Source organism: Chenopodium album, chromosome 18 (genome assembly GCF_948465745.1).
Source record: "Chenopodium album chromosome 18, dcCheAlbu1.1, whole genome shotgun sequence".
Classification (NCBI taxonomy): Eukaryota; Viridiplantae; Streptophyta; class Magnoliopsida; order Caryophyllales; family Amaranthaceae; genus Chenopodium; species Chenopodium album.
Genome location: NC_137851.1, coordinates 42,878,838 through 42,897,782, shown reverse-complemented (window position 1 = coordinate 42,897,782; position 18,945 = coordinate 42,878,838). Strand labels below are relative to the sequence as shown.

At 32.6% G+C, this 18,945-nt stretch overlaps 1 protein-coding gene across 1 annotated transcript; it reads right to left on the bottom strand.

Annotated features, from left to right (window-relative positions):
- Positions 1–1,141: 1,141 nt before the first annotated feature.
- LOC145590902 (bifunctional protein FolD 1, mitochondrial-like) lies at positions 1,142–17,004 on the bottom strand. Its single transcript, XM_081647296.1, has 6 exons — positions 16,848–17,004; positions 15,134–15,409; positions 11,453–11,769; positions 2,441–2,677; positions 2,166–2,333; positions 1,142–1,572 (listed from the first exon to the last, which is right to left on the bottom strand). Exons 2-6 carry the CDS (start codon positions 15,330–15,332, stop codon positions 1,402–1,404), a joined length of 1,092 nt encoding a protein of 363 aa, XP_081503422.1. The 5' UTR covers positions 15,333–15,409; positions 16,848–17,004; the 3' UTR covers positions 1,142–1,401.
- Positions 17,005–18,945: the final 1,941 nt, after the last annotated feature.

Genomic DNA, 18,945 nt, shown 5'->3' with positions numbered 1-18,945 from the left:
GAGTCTTTTAACCACAACACTCCAAACTCTCAATCCTCAATTTACCTTACCTTTATTTTTCTTTACCCAAAAAAAAAAAAAAAAAAAAAAGAAAGATCAATTTTCATTATAACTTCCTATTCTATAACATCCATTAAACAAATTCATCAATAACTTCCCCTATCATATTCACAAAAAACAATTAATAATATCATAGTAATAAAAAATATAATTGATATATACGATTTATATATTCCGTGCTTTAACACGGATACACTCTAGTTATTACAAAATTTAGAGGATACTTTGCAGGAAAGATAAAACTTATCTAAGGCCTTGTTCACTTCACTTAATTTTGCTGAACCAAAATTATTTTTACTAGAGCTGAGATTATTTTTGCTGAACTTAAATTATTTTTATTAACTGAAATTAGTTTTACTTAACTGAAATTATTTTTGCTAAATTGAAATTATTTTTACTGATTTCCTATTATATTTCTTCTTTAAGTTTACTGATTTTTACTAAACTGAAATTATTTTTGCTGAACTGAACTTATTTTATACTGAACTGAAATTAATTTAATAAATTGAAATTATTTTTACAGATTTATTTTTTTAAGGTGAAGTGAATAGGGCCTAATTCTTATTGCCGCTATTCAAACCATCTATTAAACAGCTCGTTTAAGTTAAAAGTAATGATATGAAACCAAGAGATTCATTCTTTAGTACCACGGAAATTTATTTATAAGAAGGCTTATTCTTCAGTCCCTACTATATTCTATTTCTATATATACCCACTTATGCCCCGTTCATTTCACCTTATTTTTGTTGAATTGAAATTATTTTTGCTGATTTACTGAACTGATATTAATTTTACTGAAATGAAATTATTTTTGCTAAACTGAAATTATGATACTGATTTTCTATTATATTTCTTCTTTATGTTTACTGATTTTTCCTGAACTAAAATTATTTTTACTGAACAGGAAATTATTTTTGCTGAGCTGAAATTATTTTTGCTGAACTGAAATTAATTTTGAAGTGAACAGTGTTAAAATGTTATTGCAAAAAAAGATACACAATTTCAAGGACTATTCTGCAGCATTAAGGCCATTTTCCCTTCATCCACAAACCATAAACATTCTTCTACAAGAAGCCGGTATTCTTTCTTTCTCCAGAAAACACCATGACAGGAATTTTATTGCTGAAAGTTAACAAAGTTTGTGTTCAGTAATGGCATAAAGCAGAGTTTTAGAACAAAACTTTATGTTCTCAGGTGCACAGGACAATGTTTATGAAAAACCAAGGTCTGAGAAAATGCTATTTGATACTTGTAGATATAAAGGGAAACATGTAATGTATTTCCCAAAATTCCGGATTATCTTGAGATTCTTGACTATCCTACAAAACCTATACACCTAGATCAACTGAAGTCATAAAAACGCTTGGCAGATTCAAGCGTGTTTAGCAGAAGCATAGCAACTGTCATGGGACCCACACCTCCTGGCACAGGGGTGATAGCGGATGCCACCTTGATTGCTTCTCCATAGCATACATCTCCAAGAAGCCGATAACCCTGGTCAGAGCTAGAGTCCTGAGGCAATATGAAAATACTGAAATTTGCAGGTCAAAGGAAATTTTTCAAGATAAAGGGAACACATGTCAATTGAGATGGAAACGAAATAAAACAGCAAAGTTAAATCATTGTGTATCAAGAAATATGAATATGACTCTTCATTCATCGTAATATTTGCATTTTCTTCCACAAAGCTGGATCAGTCAAGAATTGCATGGTCTGATATGCTAAAACCACATCAGTGATAGATAAGGAAACGATTAGAAGATTTAAACACATTCAGCATCTCAATTTCAACTTATTTTCATACTGAAATACTGTTTTACCTACTACCAACCAGATAACAGGAAAATAACCAAAAGGTAGATATGCTAATACTTTTAACTAGTGATTGTACAAATATCGAGATAGACGGGAACATAACCAAATTGAGGTGATAGAGATAATAAAAATTGAGTGGATCCATTATGGAAAGAGAGACATGTGTGTCAACTAAATAGTGACAGCTTTATAAGGAACATGTGCCAATTAAGTAGGGAAGGAGGGACTATTAATTAGACAGAAGTTGAAATGTCAACAGAAAAGAAAAAACTAAGAGCACAAGTCTATACCTCTATTGGATATGTCCCAACATCAATGACTACAGCACCTGGCTTGAGCCAACTTTTACGAACTAAACTTGGCATACCCACAGCAGCAACCACAATATCAGCCTCACGCGCAAGCATTTCTGGGTTCTTTGTAAGGGCATGTATTACAGTAACTGTGGCATGATATCTCTGTTCAACAATTTCATTTTAAGACGCTCTTTTAAAAAGTATAAAGATGCAAAACTAAAGCTAGAATATTTTCATCCTTTTGCTGAAAATGATAATATCAACAATACCTGCAAAAGCAAGGATGTTGGTAGTCCGACAATATTGCTCCTCCCAATCACCACTGCTCTTTTTCCATAAATTTCCACCCCAGACCTAAGTAACAACTCGATGCAACCCTTAGGGGTGCATGGAATAAAAAGCGGCTCCCTCCATTTCAAGGCTAGGTTCCCCATATTCAATGGATGGAAACCATCAACGTCTTTTTCCAATGGCAACATGCTCAATATTTTTCCCTCGTCCAAACGCTGCACATAATGAAAGGTATCTCTTAGTAAGCATACAAATGCAGCATTGAAACAAAAGCAAAAGATAAGATCAAGAAAAGAATGAAATATAAATTCCGGAGAAGTTTTGATAATTAAACTTAGGGAAGAATAAGCTATGGGCCTAATAAGTTCAAATATGTTAAAATAGGTGAATAGAACACACACTAACTTGTAAGAAGAAGGAAACACTTGATAAACTACTTTCAATTTCAAATATTCCCTCGCGTAAAACTATTAAATTGCATATTAAACCAGCAAAAAACGAAGCAAAAACTTATGAAGCATGTTATCAACAACAAACGTAGTAAAAGTGAGTATTTATTATAGGCAGTACTAACAAGTTTAAGATAAATTAAGCTTAACCTCCTAGTGATAAACAGAGGAGACTTTTCTAACCTATTTTACATGTTGAACCCTCAAAATGCATCTCAATACCTCATTTTACATAAAATTTCCTTCATGCTTTCACAAACTGCAAACAAGCATATTTCACACATACATACTGCTTTGTCAGTTAACCATACCCACAAAATACATCTTTTTCCCACTTATTACTCTCTCCTAAGTCCCCTTTGTCTATTAGGTTCACTACCATAACTGTCCCCTTTCTTTCCCTTCTGCACCACCAGCAAGAGCAGCAGCTGTTGTTTTCCCAGCCTCTAATAGTTCAATTTTCTCCTCCCTTTCACTAGAACCACATTGCAAGGACTCTGCCAACTACTGGCTCCTCTGATCCCCTCTCATGTTTACTTATAGTTGAGATTGAACGAGTTATAAACGATCAGGATTTGAGGTTATAGATGAATTTATGAACAAGTTATTCACAACCCTTAATAAGTCGAACATCGATTTGTTTAAATTAAGCTTGTTCACTGAACGAGCTAGAAAATCGTCTAAGCCGACGTGTTTCTAAGATGATTGAAATACCCCGAATTTTTTAGCATTATTGTCCTAATTATTTTAGATCAGTAAGGATATTTTAGTAATTTCCATCAATTATACTAATTTGGAGCCAAAATATATTTCGAATTTTGGCACCAAAATATTAAGAGGACATATATATTTAATAATTCTATATTACACTAAAAAATATATTATTTTCGGAATTTTGAAATTATAATCAATAATCAATAATTTTCAGTTTTAATTACCTTTTATAATATGTAGGTCGGTCCATATTTATAATCATTTTAGAATACTTTCATGTTGTACGTATATCTTAATTATTTATAAGATTATTTTAGAATTTATCTTAATTAATGATATTTAGCAAATTTAATTATTTTGAGATAACATTTAAATTATTATCTTACGATTTATAAATTGATTTTGGATTTAGAATTTATCACATATATATATTTTGGATTTATTTTCGGAATTTTGAAATTATAATCAATAATCAATAATTTTCAGTTTTAATTACCTTTTATAATATGTAGGTCGGTCCATATTTATAATCATTTTAGAATACTTTCATGTTGTACGTATATCTTAATTATTTATAAGATTATTTTAGAATTTATCTTAATTAATGATATTTAGCAAATTTAATTATTTTGAGATAACATTTAAATTATTATCTTACGATTTATAAATTGATTTTGGATTTAGAATTTATCACATATATATATTTTGGATTTATTTTCGGAATTTTGAAATTATAATCAATAATCAATAATTTTCAGTTTTAATTACCTTTTATAATATGTAGGTCGGTCCATATTTATAATCATTTTAGAATACTTTCATGTTGTACGTATATCTTAATTATTTATAAGATTATTTTAGAATTTATCTTAATTAATGATATTTAGCAAATTTAATTATTTTGAGATAACATTTAAATTATTATCTTACGATTTATAAATTGATTTTGGATTTAGAATTTATCACATATATATATTTTGGATTTCACAATGATATATTTAATTAACTAAATCAATTTCTTCCCTATTAAACTAGAATTTCGGATTTTTATCAAAAAAAGAAATAATCAATTTTGTCTTGGAAAAATTGTCAAAAATAATACAAACTTTAACCCATCCGCTAAAAACAAGTCGAACTTTCGATTTTTTCTGAATAATAGAAACTTTGAAGGGCAACCGCTTTAAACAAGTTATAAACTGTCAGTGACTTGAATAATAGGTATAAAGGACACGTGTCATTGTTTGATTAGTTTGACAATTTAATTTGATTTTTTTAAAATTTATTTTAATATTTTTAAAAGATATAAAATAATATTTATTATTATTAATTTTTTAAAAAAAACCAGCCACCCCTTTCTCCCGGCGCTAGGCTCTTCGGCGACCTCTGGCGCACCAGCCACCTTGCCTGGCTATCCGACGACTCATTACCCCCACGCCGGCGACCAGGCCCCGGCATCCCTACCTCCTCCCCTCCTCAACTTCCACCCATCACGATAACCCACAAAAACCCTCCTTTTTCACAACCGAAAACCCCCAACTACCGCTTACACCACCCCCGAAACTCTAAAGGATAGGGTTTTCGAGGATGGGGAAGGGACAGTTGGGGATTTCAAGGGAGGAGGAGGGCTATTTTGTGGTTTTTTCATGGGGAGGAGGGAGGGGATTTCGTAGTTGATGGTTCGGGGGAAGGGAGGACGATGGCAGGGTAGGAATAGGTGGCGAGGGTCGACGCGGCAGGGTTGCTGGGTTGGCGTCGCCGAGGAGGAGAGGCTGGTGGTGGTGAGAGTGGGGTTTTTTTTAATTAATTTTTTTGAATGATTTTTAAATTATTTTAATTGTTAATTAATTGTGGTTAAAGTTTTAATTACCGGTTAATTAAATACTAAACGAATTTATCAAAAAAAAAATGTTAACCGGCTATTTAAGTTGTAGGTAAAATATCTCGTTTAAAGCGGATACCCATCAAAGTTTGTATTATTAAGAAAATGTTGAAAGTTCAACTTATTTTTAGCGGATGGGTGAGAGTTTGAATTATTTTTGACAATTTTTCCTTTTGTTTTTATAAAGCTGGCCCAAAAAAAAAAAAAAAAAAAAAAAAAAAAAAAAAAAAAAAAAGTTTTAGGGTTAGCATTAGTTAGTTTTATAATTTTAATTACTACTTCCGTTTCATATTATTTGCAACGATTGGACATTTTTCCTCTCTACTTTATGTCAAATCGTTGCAAATAATATGAAACGGAGGTAGTATTATCTTGTTTTAAAACCTAATCTTTAAACTTTTCTACATCATCCTACTTATCCTTCACTCTTCCAACCAAATAAATCTTTATCAAAATTCTTTTCTCATTGAACCATTAACCTATACTTAATCAAACTCAAATACATTAACTAACCCTAATTTTATCTTATTTTCTACTTATCCTATCATACTTTAAACTCTATCTTCCTACCCTCTAAAAAACTATAAATAGACCCTCAATTCCTCTCATTCACTCACACCAAAAAAAAAAAGCAATTCCCCCCTCTTCTTCTCTTAACCCATGACCCTCTACTCCCTCTCTTCTCTTCTTCCATTGGTTCTTCTCCTCTCATGCAACCAGAGCCAAATACAATAGCCCATTACTGCCTTACAACCGCCACCACCACTGCTCCTAGCTGCCGCCAATCTGCCACCAATACCACCTACTACCCTTTTCTCTAAAGCCACTATTGCCACCTTCTGTTGACCACACTGCCCACCTGCGTCGCCCACCATCGCTGCACTCTTTTCCCTCCCTTTGTCGTGATCTTTTGTAAATAAAAATAAAAAACACTATTATAATTAGGCAAAATTGGCCTCAACACCCTGGCTGCAGCTTGGGTGCAGCCAATAATACCCCAAACTTTGACTAGTAGGTAGAACACCACCAACTATATATTGACAGGGGTGCAACGCGTGCCAACAATTACCTTTTAATTACTAGAAATGTCTCAATTTGAGTGCCCAAAAATACCCATTAATGACACGCATTACACCCAAATTAATAGTAGGTGGTATTCTAGCCACTAGTTATAGTTCGAGGTCTTGGCTGCACCCAAGCAATAGTACAGGGTGTTGAAGCTAATTTTGCCAAAATTATAATTCTTATTATTTGATATTAATATTATTATTATTATGATACTAACATAAATTAGTGTTAATAAGAAATAAAGTTATAATTTTTATAAGGTTAACATTTTAGTAGTTCATGCACAAGTAGGGTAGTGTTTATAGTTTTGTGATTATTTGTTAACCTTATATTAATTAAGGTTATTTTAATTGTGTAGGAGGATTCTCTTGATTGTGATCAAGTGTAGCCGTAGCTTAGTTTGTCGTGGTCAAGAGACCTTTGAGATACACATGTTTGATATGACTGATTGAATGAATATTTGAGCTAATGATTGAATGCTTTGAACCAAGTTTTATAAAACATATTAGAATCTGTGAACTCGTGATTTTATAATATAAGTTTCAAGAATTGAAAAGGTTTGATCTTTTAGGTGATTATTAATTATTAATTCAATAAAAGTGGTTTATGAATTACGTGATTTTCAAGTTATGGAAACAATGATATTAATTTTTTTTAAGCTCATTATGAGCCTAAGTATTGAATATATATTAGAGTCAGTAAGGCTGCGAACTTTGTATTATCTAGCCTTTCCTCAAAAGATACTAGCTTGATGAGAGAAATTGGATTTGGAAACTTGATATTTTTACATTAAAAGTTTATAGTTTGGAGAATAATAAATGGAAGTTTCTATATTGGAATATTGCTACATTTGGAAATTTATAAGTGTACAGTTTAAATGTGGAAAATTGTAAATTTTGAAAAGTTTTATTTTGGCATGTTTAAACAAGAGTTAAACATTTCGAAAGCATGTTTGCCTAGAAGAGTATTGACATGCATTGCACTCATATATGCTTGTCATTTTGGCTAACGTGTATTCCTTTTTGTTTTTGGTTTGCCTTATTTACCATTCTTGGTAAGCAGGCTTGAACTCTTAATTATAGGTGTGGAGTCGTTATGCGAATTGGGAAGTCAGGATTTGGATCACCTAGATAAGGAGTTTGTTTATTCTTAAGTTAGACTACTTCTATTTGGAGTATTCTCATACAACAATATTAACGTAGAGGGATATTCGATTTGGGCTACTATTTGGACTGGGGTTATCATTTAGGCTACAATAAGGCTAGGTATTTGGTATCTTGGAACAGGAGGTTCACTATGCGTCTTTATATTTTGGTGATTCTATTAAGTGAGGTGGAGATTTAAGATCATCTAGTTTAGAAGATAGGTAGTCAAGATGTATATGTGGTGGTGAACCAGGGTGGCATATCAAGGTTATTTAGATAAGGGATGGCTAAGTCTTCAGATGAGATGTGGTGGTGACAGGGATGGCATATCAAGGTTTATATTGTTTAAAACATCTATTTCTTGTGGTGTAAATTGATGGGGAACTTCAACAACTTCTAGGCTTGCAGGTAGATCCCAATTGTTCTCAATGTAATGTAAGTCAACCTTAAAAATGGTCGAAGTTCCTAGCCATTATTTTTCATGCATGTGAACTACTGTATTCCACAACCCGCTGGGTGTAATTATATTCTTATACTCATTGATTAAAGGTTCATACTTGGGTGTATTTGGTAAGTGAACTACGGCTAAAAGGATGATCCACGGTTCTTTAGCTATAAATTTCATGTTTCTTTGCCTTTTTATATTCATGGCATGCCAAATAATATCTATAATAAAATCACGCACAAGTATAGCATCTGTTTAAACTAGTCTTTCATCATAGAAGTGTCTTCTTACTGTTTCCATCATCATTTGTGATAACATCAACTATTAAATAAACATGTGCAATGAGAAGGATGCTCGAGTTCTCATGTTAAGGCCTATAATGGGTACAGCTCCTATCTAGGCAAGGCTTGCCACGAGATACGGGCTTGACCGTCCTAAATCAAGAATCAAGCACATTAATATTTTCAAAAATAAACAAAATGAATTGAAATTATTAAACTTTGAAAACAATTTATGTGCATTAGTCTAAGTATAGGTTCGAATAGCTTCAGTATTCGTGGAATCCATTGATAGTGAGTTTTGGATTTATCCTTTAGGAAATTGAAATCTTCTCATTGTACATGTTTACTTAAATAGTTTATGTTATCATAAATGATGATGGAAACTGTAAGAGGACACTTCTATGATGAAAGACTAGTTAAAACGAATGTTATACTTGTGTGTGCTTTTATTATAGATATTATTTGGCATGCTATTGATATAAAAAGGCAAAGAAATATGAAATTTATGGCTGAAGAACCATGGATCATCCTTCTAGCCTTATTAAACTTACCTAATACAAGTATGAACCTTTAATCAATAAGTGTAAGAATTTAATTACACTCATCGGTTTGTGGAATACAATAGTTCACATGTATGAAAAAAAGTGGCTAGGAACTTCGACCATTTTAAGGCGGACTTACATAACATTGAGAACAGTTGGAATCTACCCACAAGCCTAGAAGTTGCTAAAGTTCCCCTTCAAATTTACACCACAAGAAGTAGATGTTTTAAACAATCTAAACCTTGATATGCCACCCCCTTCACCACCACATCTACATCTTGACTACATATCTTCTGAAGACTTAGACATCCCTCATCCAAATGATCTTGAATCTTTACCTCATTTAATCGAACTCACCAAAATGAAAGGATGGCATAGTGACTTGTTCTAAGAGACTGAGTACCTAGCCTAATTATAGCCCAAATCATGACTCCAGCCCAAATAATAGCCCAAACGGTAAATCTAGCCATGGCTCAAACCGAAGCCCTAACCTACAGTGAGTATAATCCTATATTCGTGATTAAATATAACCCAAACCAAAGTCCAACCTACAACAAATATAACCCTACCTTAAGGCTAAACCTTTAAACTCGGAACTCTCTCAGTCTTCTATTGGAAATACAGACGTGGCTATAAAAGATGATTCAGGCTATAAACCAAGTAAAAAGGAGTAAGACTATAAAAATAGCAATTGATTGTTTAATTCTTCTAGTTTTGCCCTTAGTGCAAGTTATTTTGCTTTGTTTTGCAAGCCAATTAGTGGCTCTTATGAGTTTAACAATTCTTAGTGACAAACATACAATACTTGTTTTAATAAAGTCTTTTTGGCTAAGTGTGGAAGTTAGTCAGTTATTAATAAAAGATTTATGAAGTTTTTCTTTTATTATTAAATGTGTATTTGTTATTTCAAGTTATTCAAGATGTCTTTGAGAGTTGGAAATAATAGATGCATTAGTTTTAAAATGAGTGCTACCCTTAGAAAGTTAACCAACATTGCTGAGAACATGAGTCAACTTGTGAGCCAAGGGAGTCGTAGACCATTTTAGAGAAGTTTTCAAGAGGGTGGTCGGATTAGGGAATTTGATAAGCTCTTTGAAGCTATTAGTTGTCTCGAGGTGCTAAAAGTTAATAATGTTGTGTATTACTTGAGGGACGAAGCTGATTTATGGTGGAGCCAAAACCGAGAAAAACTTTTAGGATCCCACAACTTTGGGTGGAAGGAACTAAAGAAGGTGTTGACGAGGATGGGGAACATGTCTATCAATGAGTATTAGAGTAAGTTCATAGTGTTAATGAGGTTTGCACCTTCAAGTGGTACCCCAAAAGACAGAGGTTAGAGGTTTGAGTAGGGACTGACCAGAGCCTTAAAGGGAAAGTTTGGAAGAGTGACTTTTGAAACCTTAGACGAAGTTTAAGGGATCTGGGGAAGGGATTTATAAAACTAGGCAAAAGAAGAGTGATGGGAGTTTTCGGGAGCAGAGAATTATGGAGGAAATGGGAGCTTCAATACGAGAGACAATAAGGGAAACTTTAGAAGGGGAGTTATGGACAAGGAAGTAAAAACTGTGGGAATAGAGATAATGCCAAACCCAATAGAAGCTATTTTTGCAAGAGTGTGAGAAAAACCACCCGACGAAGGATTATGACGGAAACACCGTGACTTGCCGTTATTGACAGAAATTGAGCATCACGAGTATGAGTTCTTTACAAAGGAGAAAGATGTTAAGATGGGAAAAGTCCAAGAAACCAATAACCCACCTAAAACATCCTAGAGTAATGGACATTGGAACCAGTATCGCTGCGGGAACGGCTCCTAAAGGTCGTATGTTCATGTTGAATCCCCGTAAGGCTGAGGCTTCTAATGATATGGTGATTTCGAGGTGTTACAATGAGACCTAGTTTTGACCAGTAAGCGAGAGTATCAGCTCATCTACTTTATAGCCATAAAAGCGGTAACCCTCCTTGCTGTTCACTTAGCGCCATAAGCATGTTTGTTAAAAGGTATGAAATTCTTACCTGCTGTTCACTGTTTTAATATCTAGTATTTAGTATATAGTTGTTACTTGTTAGTTAGTACGTTTGCAGATTAATCAGTCAATTAAGCATGTGTAATTTTCTGCCACTAGAAAAAGTATTTGTGGGCCATGTTACTCACTTTTCCTATTGTTACTTCTTAGCAACTAATGCTTCACTCTAAGGGCTAAGGCTTAAGCCTATACATCAGTTCTGGAATAAGTGTGAATTGTTGCAGCTTTTTCTGACATTTCAAACAAAATATAGCTGTCTTGCTTTATTATCTGTTGATAAACTAGCAAGCACCAATAAGTATCATGACAAGTTCTTAACGTCTTACTACCATCAGATAAACTCCAAAGATAACTTACTCCAATAACTAATCATCAAGACATTAAGTGCGTGTCTGAGTTAGTAAAATAAATATATTATTATGTAGCAATTCAGATCTTACCTCTGGAAGAGGAAGCTGCACAAGAACACCATGAATTTCAGGATTCTCATTGAAATTGGACAAAGCACTGAGAATATCATCTTCTGAGCAGCTTTCTGGTAAGTCTACAACTTCTGACCTTATTCCAGCTTCTTCACAGGCTAAGATTTTATTACGAACATAAATTTGGCAATCTCTTCTGTCACCCACTAAAATTACAGCTAAACCTGGGGTTTTTCCAATTGATGACTTCATCCGGCTCACTTCATTAGCTATCTCGGATCGGATCTCTTCAGAAATTGCCTTCCCATCAATTAAAGCAGCAGTAAGCTGGTTAGCTGTCGAAGTAGCCAGAACCAATTATTAACAATCCACGCAAAACATACTACAAACTAAAATTAAAAAATCAGTTTGGAACCCTAAGTCTTGAAAATTTAACAGAGCAACAGATGTGGCCAACAAGTGTAAAAGAATGCATATACATGATATAATCATACTTAAAGAGCTTCTGATAATTGTAGTAGGCTTTTTCAAAATATCTGAGTGCAAATTATGAATGAGACTTGAAAATTGAAAAAAATAGCATAGTGAGAATATAGATAAATGATTGTGATGTTCAGATATATATAATAACAGGACAAACCAAATTAGAAATATTCATTTTTTTGGAAGGACCGAGGCTTATATCATCTGAATGGTAAAAAAAATAAAATCTCATTTTTGTTGTGCATAAAAATCCAAGTGGCAATATAGAACTACGAGGTATCAAAAAATGGTTAAAATGGTGAGAGTAATACTGCATCAATTCGTAACGTAGTGCTTGTTTTCCTTTTCATTTATTGTAAACCTCCATTAGTTGCTTCACAGCTTCAAAAAATGGAATGGTTTGTATCATTTTAAGAGTAGCATTTTTCTCTAAGTTATATTAATATACAACATTTATATTGTGCGGTCGTGCCTTTAGGGAATATCCATACATAGGTTTGAATGAATAGGGTAAAGAAGCATTGGTTTAGAATAAAGGATTATCACAAACTAATGCAATAAAGTGAATATGAAAGAGCTCTATAATTAGACTTATAAAAGTTGATCACCATAACAATCTTCTGCTAAGATAAAAACTTTATCCCGCCTTGATCCTAAAACTAAACAAGGACTATAAACATTGCAGACTGCCAAAAAGAGACTTTGAAAGTGTGCCCTAAAAATAATAAGACACCTTCATTATAGGACTTTGCTAGTTTGCTAGACTGTAATTTCAAAATTCCAAACCTTATGAAGCAAGTCTTTCTCATTGTATCCACCATTGCTTATCCCAGATGGTCAAACACCCACCTCCGTCCCTATGGCCAACATTCTAATAAATGAATCAATAATCCAAAATCAAACATATAAATTACTTATACACAATAAATATATGGTTAATTATTTCGACATTCTTTAAAACCCAAGCCCTTTCATGTACATAAGCATACTCAATTTATAACCACTGAGCTCAAACTCCACATATTGCACATGCAGCAGATAAACAATCTCAGCCTCTACCTCTTCTCATCATTCAACTAGTACACTGAATCATTTTTAAAAAAAAACAAAAAGTGAGGCATGGATCATATAAAGAAAAACTGATGAAAAAATTCCACCTTAGTCTGAATAGTCCCAACTTTTGACCAATTATGAATAATCCAACCTTTGGTGGGCAACTTCCCAAATTGGGTTTTAATCATTATAGTAGGTAAACCAGGTATAGGCTTATATAGCATGTAAACCATAATTCTTATTCGTCTCTAATAGGACAACCCTTTTGTTATAATAAGTACATAATAATTCTATAACCTTTCTCTCCTCCCCCTCTGCAGTGACCACTGTCCCAACCTCCCCGGGCTCCTTTCTATCTCCTCCCTCCTTTCGTCTTTCCCAAATCTCCTTCTCCCTAAGCTCCTGGTCTCCAACTAAAAGTCATGGTCTCTCCATTTGAAAATAAGAATGGATTTTATGAATTAGGTTGTAGACTAAAAAATTGTAATTTTACTTTGCTCCTAGAAATATTGTTAGCCAGGGCCATGATCTGGCTACTGCTGCCAGAGACTATGGGTGACTCTGCCTCTTGCTTTCCTGCTTAGTGCCAGACCAAAAAGTAAACAACTATTTCCATAAATACCCCTTTCTCTATATAGTAATAATGTTTAGTTTTACCCCTTGAATTATTGTTGTTTAATTCAAATAAACCTTAATTATGGCTTCAGTTTATATTGCAATTACATATGTCAATTTTACAGCATACTTGAAAACAGAACAGCAAATGTAGGTTGAGTGAATTGCAGAGATCAGATGACGTTACCAGAATCCAGCCAGCAGTAGCCTTATTTATAGGCAATTGAGAGTGACGTGTGATTAAGGAGAGAGATCAAAACAGGGGAAGGATGACAAGAGTTAAAGAGTGAGTGAAAGTGAGGACCTGGTTAGTTGGTTTGCTGCAGACTTGAGGTGGCTGTGTGGCATTTCTGCATCGATGAGGTAGTTATTTGAGACTGATCAACAGTGGAGGGGCAACAATGGTCATGGTCATGGAAGGTGGTGTGATGAGCTCAATGGGGGTGAGAGGTAAAAATCAAAAAAGGAAGTTTAAAAGTCACTAGGAACCAATTTAGGAATATACCCACCAAAGGATGGGTTATTATCCGTCAACTAAAAGGCAGGACAAATTTGAAATGACCAAAGGTAGGATTATTAATATCAAACTCCTTATATAAACCAAAGGTAAATGGTCCAAAATGTATTTTGTAACTTCAACTATATAGGGTGCAAAACAAAACCAAACAAAAAATAAAGGTCGGCTCAAGCTCAATCTTGATACAACTTATAGAGTGTATAGGTCATTCTCCTGCATTCTAATATAATTGACTGATTTTTCATCCTATAGCTTGAATTGTTTATATACTGGTAATTATATACCAATCTAGTCCAAAATCCTCACTGAAAGATCCCTTCATACTCTATGGTAAGACATACCCAATTAATGAATTCCTGAAGCCCTGAACCTCCTTTCCTCTTTTGCAAAATTACACTGTGTGACTCATCAAGATAAGTAATATCTCATCACTAGGTCACCCGCAAAAGATTTTGTCCTATCACTTTGAAAGCTCTTAAATCTGTAAGCACTTCTGAACCTCAGATGAATATTATATATCACCTTATTAGTGCTTATCTTCTCTAAAGCATACATCTTCGGCTTCAGAAGATGAATCCATAGTTTTAAATGTATTCTAAATCACAAACCTCTCTTTGTGTAATATTCTAGCCACCACTAGGAAACTAGCTCACTATAACCCCTTGATTCCCAATTCACTAAGAAGTATTCTACCTTCAAAATCCCTGCACTTAACATGCAAGACCTCCTTAGTTTCTTTTCTCATGTTATACGATTACTAAATAATTCTATTCTCAAGTTATACAGCTATGTGTGTGTCGAAACAAGGGAGGAAATACATGATATAAACATTATTAAATGAGTGAACAGCATCAATTAAAGAAATACCTGAATGAAAACCCTCTGAACAAATCAATACGTTGACTATAAAATTTGGCATATTTGATAGATTCAGCAACAAGAGATAGAGGAAACACAAAGATAGATATACAAATGATATAAATGTAATTAAATCAGGAACTTCAACTAGAAATAACTTATGTACAGCTTACAAGGATTTGGATTAGAAGCAGTTTCTTGTCGGTCCTGATCAACTCTGCAAGTCCAGTCTTCAAGCAGGTCAAGGGAGACAAGAGGTGGTGACTTTAGTATTTGACAGCTTCCATTGTTTGCTAACGATGAAAGAGCTCTCAAAGACCTCAGACCTGTATGCATTGCCACCTCACTTTTTCGTAACACTGCTGCCAACATTCCTTGATTTCGTTCTCACCCACAGGTCACATCAAAAATCCAAGGCTGGTCCACTCTGAAGGGTGCTGCTATAACTTCTACAGTACCAATTTTTGTCAATCATTCTGGTTTTTAAAGTGTCCAAGCATGAAATAACATCCAATGTCTATGCATAAAGGTACAGAGAACAAGGATAAGATCGCTTATACAACTTTATTAGTTTACAAGAGATGATGAATCGAACCAAATACGGCTATAAATCTGTGAATCAGACATCAAATTGAACTTCTCAATTTGCGGTCAGTTTGTCATCCTTTCACAGATTCTTGAATATCTTTCTGCAGAGGATTCAAATTCCAGGTTATACATCTACAACTGTCCATTCAACAATGCTTCAAATTTTTCCTTCTTTTATTTAAAGTGTTCAATTAGAAAATTTAAAGTTTCAACCACCTCACTTTGACTATCATTTGCTATTTATACACAAGTTATGTTGGATTTAATTAGATTTGTCTCAATCTATTTAATTCAAATTTTATAATATGAAAAAATTTACGATTACACAATTAAATATATATTAAGGGTCAAAATTGCACATTGTGTCAAAATAGAGCAACTAAAAAAAATAAATAGGAACCACAATATAATTTAACATGATGACAAATAATGCTAGACATACTTCATAATAATATACACCTTAGTATCAATGAGTCTGAATTATTACTATTACAGCCAAAGTTATTAAAATCGGGATTACTTTGAATCGGAAAGGGCTCTCAGAATCGAATCGTAAAATCGAATCATAGAATCGTTAAATTCAACCGACAGCATAATCAAGACGTCGTATCTAAATTTAATTAAATATATTTAATCATGAGTTTGAAACCTAATTTCTAATAGGATATAGTTGTTTACCCTTTAAGCAACCAATAATTGACAATACATATTTATAAATAACTATGTATGCATGTTTTATACTTGTAAGGATTTATTAGTTAAGAGAAATATGTAAAATCGAGTAGAATCATAAATCAAATCGTATGAAATACATGAATCGTAAGATTCTAAGATTTAAATCAGGATTTTAATAACAATGATTACAGCATTGTATCATAATATAAGTATTTAATCAACTAATCTAGAGACATCACAAAAATGATGAAAAGATTTATTTTCAAGATAAGATGAATTCAAATTAAACCACAATGTAAATATTGATAGCAACATTGGCAAAGTTTGACCAGCAAAACTTGAATTAATGCGGCATATTTCGCAATTAAAATGATACAATTCATCGAATGAACATACAATTGAGACACACTTGAATTCGCATATACAACAATCAAAATAAACAAAAATGCATAATCAAAATAAACAAAAAACTATATTAGTCTCTAAGCAATCCATAAAGTAAAAGAATTTGAACTGTTAAGTAGCAATTCAATGGTGCTAAACAATTTAAGCAAGATTACTACCCAGAAAAAAACAAAGTAAAAAAAAATTAGGGAAATTGAACAAAAAGAAAAAAAAGCTTACTTGTTTATCGCCATTAACGGTCAGGACGCTGCTCCTTAGAGAAGTAAAAGTGAAGTGGGGAATCTGCTGGGCCTCACTTTCATAACATAAGCCGGGCTTCGGTTACACTTGCAAACGACGACAAGATTTCACTTTGATGGTCTGTCTACGCAATTAAGTTCACTCCCTTGGTAACGGACTCAGCTTACACCAAGGATCTATTCAAATTGACTGAATTGAGTTGAACTAACCTGAATTTAGTGGAGGCGAGCTAAACTGAATATTTTATGAGAAAAGGAAATTAAGAAATAAACTAAACTTATTGGAGCTGAACTGAACTGAAAATAATTTGAAGAGAATAGGCCCTAAATTTATTATAAATCTAATATTTTGACACTATTAGATAATCTTCGATACTATAATCACTACTTTTTAAATTATATAGTCATATTTTAAATAATTTAGTCATATGATACAAACAATTTTTAGATGATATAGAATTATCTTTTGAATGATATAATTATAATTATTTTTAGACAATATATTAATAGTCATCTTGTTGTGATTTATATTTTGAATGATATAGTCATATTTTCAATAATTTAGTCATGTGATATAATCATTTTTAGATGATATAATTATCTTTTGAATTATATAATTATAATTACTTTTTGTATAATATATTTTTTTTGATGATATACTTAACTTTCAAATGTTATAATAACTTTTCATATGTTATAATAACTTTTCGAATGATATAATTACAATTACCTATTTCGATTTTAGGTGATACAATTGTCTTTTGCGTGATATAACCACTTTTCGGGTCATAGTAAAGGAGAGAGAAAGCAGAAGATAGTTTGCAAATGAATCTAAAAAGTGAAATTTTTAGAAAATATGGTTGGGTGCATAATAAGTGTGCACTAGGTCTATTCTAGAATTTTTACACATGTTAATATATGAGAGGACAAGAAATTAAATCAGGGGTGTACGCAATTCAGTTAGGTTTTAGGTGTGTATTGGGGTATGCGTATGCCCTGAACTAAACCATAAAGATATAATTTGACATTTTTCCAAATTAAACCAAAACATATTACATGTCAAACCAAATCAAACCGTATTAAAACAGTTTGGTACCAAATCAAACCGTATTAAAACAATTTGGTGTGGTTTAGTTTGCGGTTTAACAATATGCTGATTTATACTTATGGTAATAATTTTTTTTATTGTTAAGTTTAAGTTGTAGAATCAAAGTTTAACTTGACAATAAAATAAACATGAACAAAAAAATTTAATGTATTAGAAATACAAATTACATGCATCCATACTAACTCTTTATATATTACTAGTTTTGTGCCCTGTGCGATGCGCGGGTTGTTTATTGAATTTTAAGAAAAAAAATTTAATCTATATATCAAATTTGTTATATCATTGATACAAAATTAGTTAGGAATTGATGTGCTTTTGTGACGATTTGCAAACTAGTAGGCATGTAATGACTCATAATAATGTTGATGAAAATGTTCGATTTAATACATTAAAAAAAATAAAAAAATTAGCAAAAAATAAATTAATTAAAATAAATGTTCAAAGCCCGCTGGGTTGCCCCGAACCCAAAACATTGGACAAGGGTTGAACATTTCTTGACTCGTCACCTAAAGTGGCCTAATCCGAGATGACTCATGACCCGACCCTGATTGATATATCTACATATTAATAAAATTCTATTAGATTGTGAAGTATATTATTTTAACCGATTAGTATATATTATAAATGTATGTTTTACGCTTTGAAGTACTTCCTTTGCTCCAAAAAAATATTATGATATAAAAAATAAATTTATTTGATAATTTTTTAGAATTATAATCTAATAATTTTATTTGAATAAAATTATAATTCAATTTGATATTGGTATTTTATCAAAAATAATACTCTAAACTAATAATTTTATCCTAAAATTCTATCCAAATAAAATTCTAAACTAACTTTTTTATCTTATGAAATCTATTTAAATCTATCCAACGTAGCGTGACACTTGACGAAAAGTTTGAACACCAAGTGTCGCTGTCTTGTGACCTTGCTAAAAGTTTAATATTGTCATTTACCATGTCACTGATTT

What these genes read in the sequence shown, in the direction of transcription:
- LOC145590902 (XM_081647296.1), bottom strand. Translation starts at nt 15,332, where the DNA reads ATGTTGGCAGCAGTGTTACGAAAAAGTGAGGTGGCAATGCATACAGGT. An exon ending in CAACATCCTTGCTTTTGCAG is followed by an intron (nt 2,334 to 2,440) that starts GTATTGTTGATA and finishes ATTGTTGAACAG; the next exon opens with AGATATCATGCCACAGTTAC. An exon ending in TTGGGACATATCCAATAGAG is followed by an intron (nt 1,573 to 2,165) that starts GTATAGACTTGT and finishes ATATTGCCTCAG; the next exon opens with GACTCTAGCTCTGACCAGGG.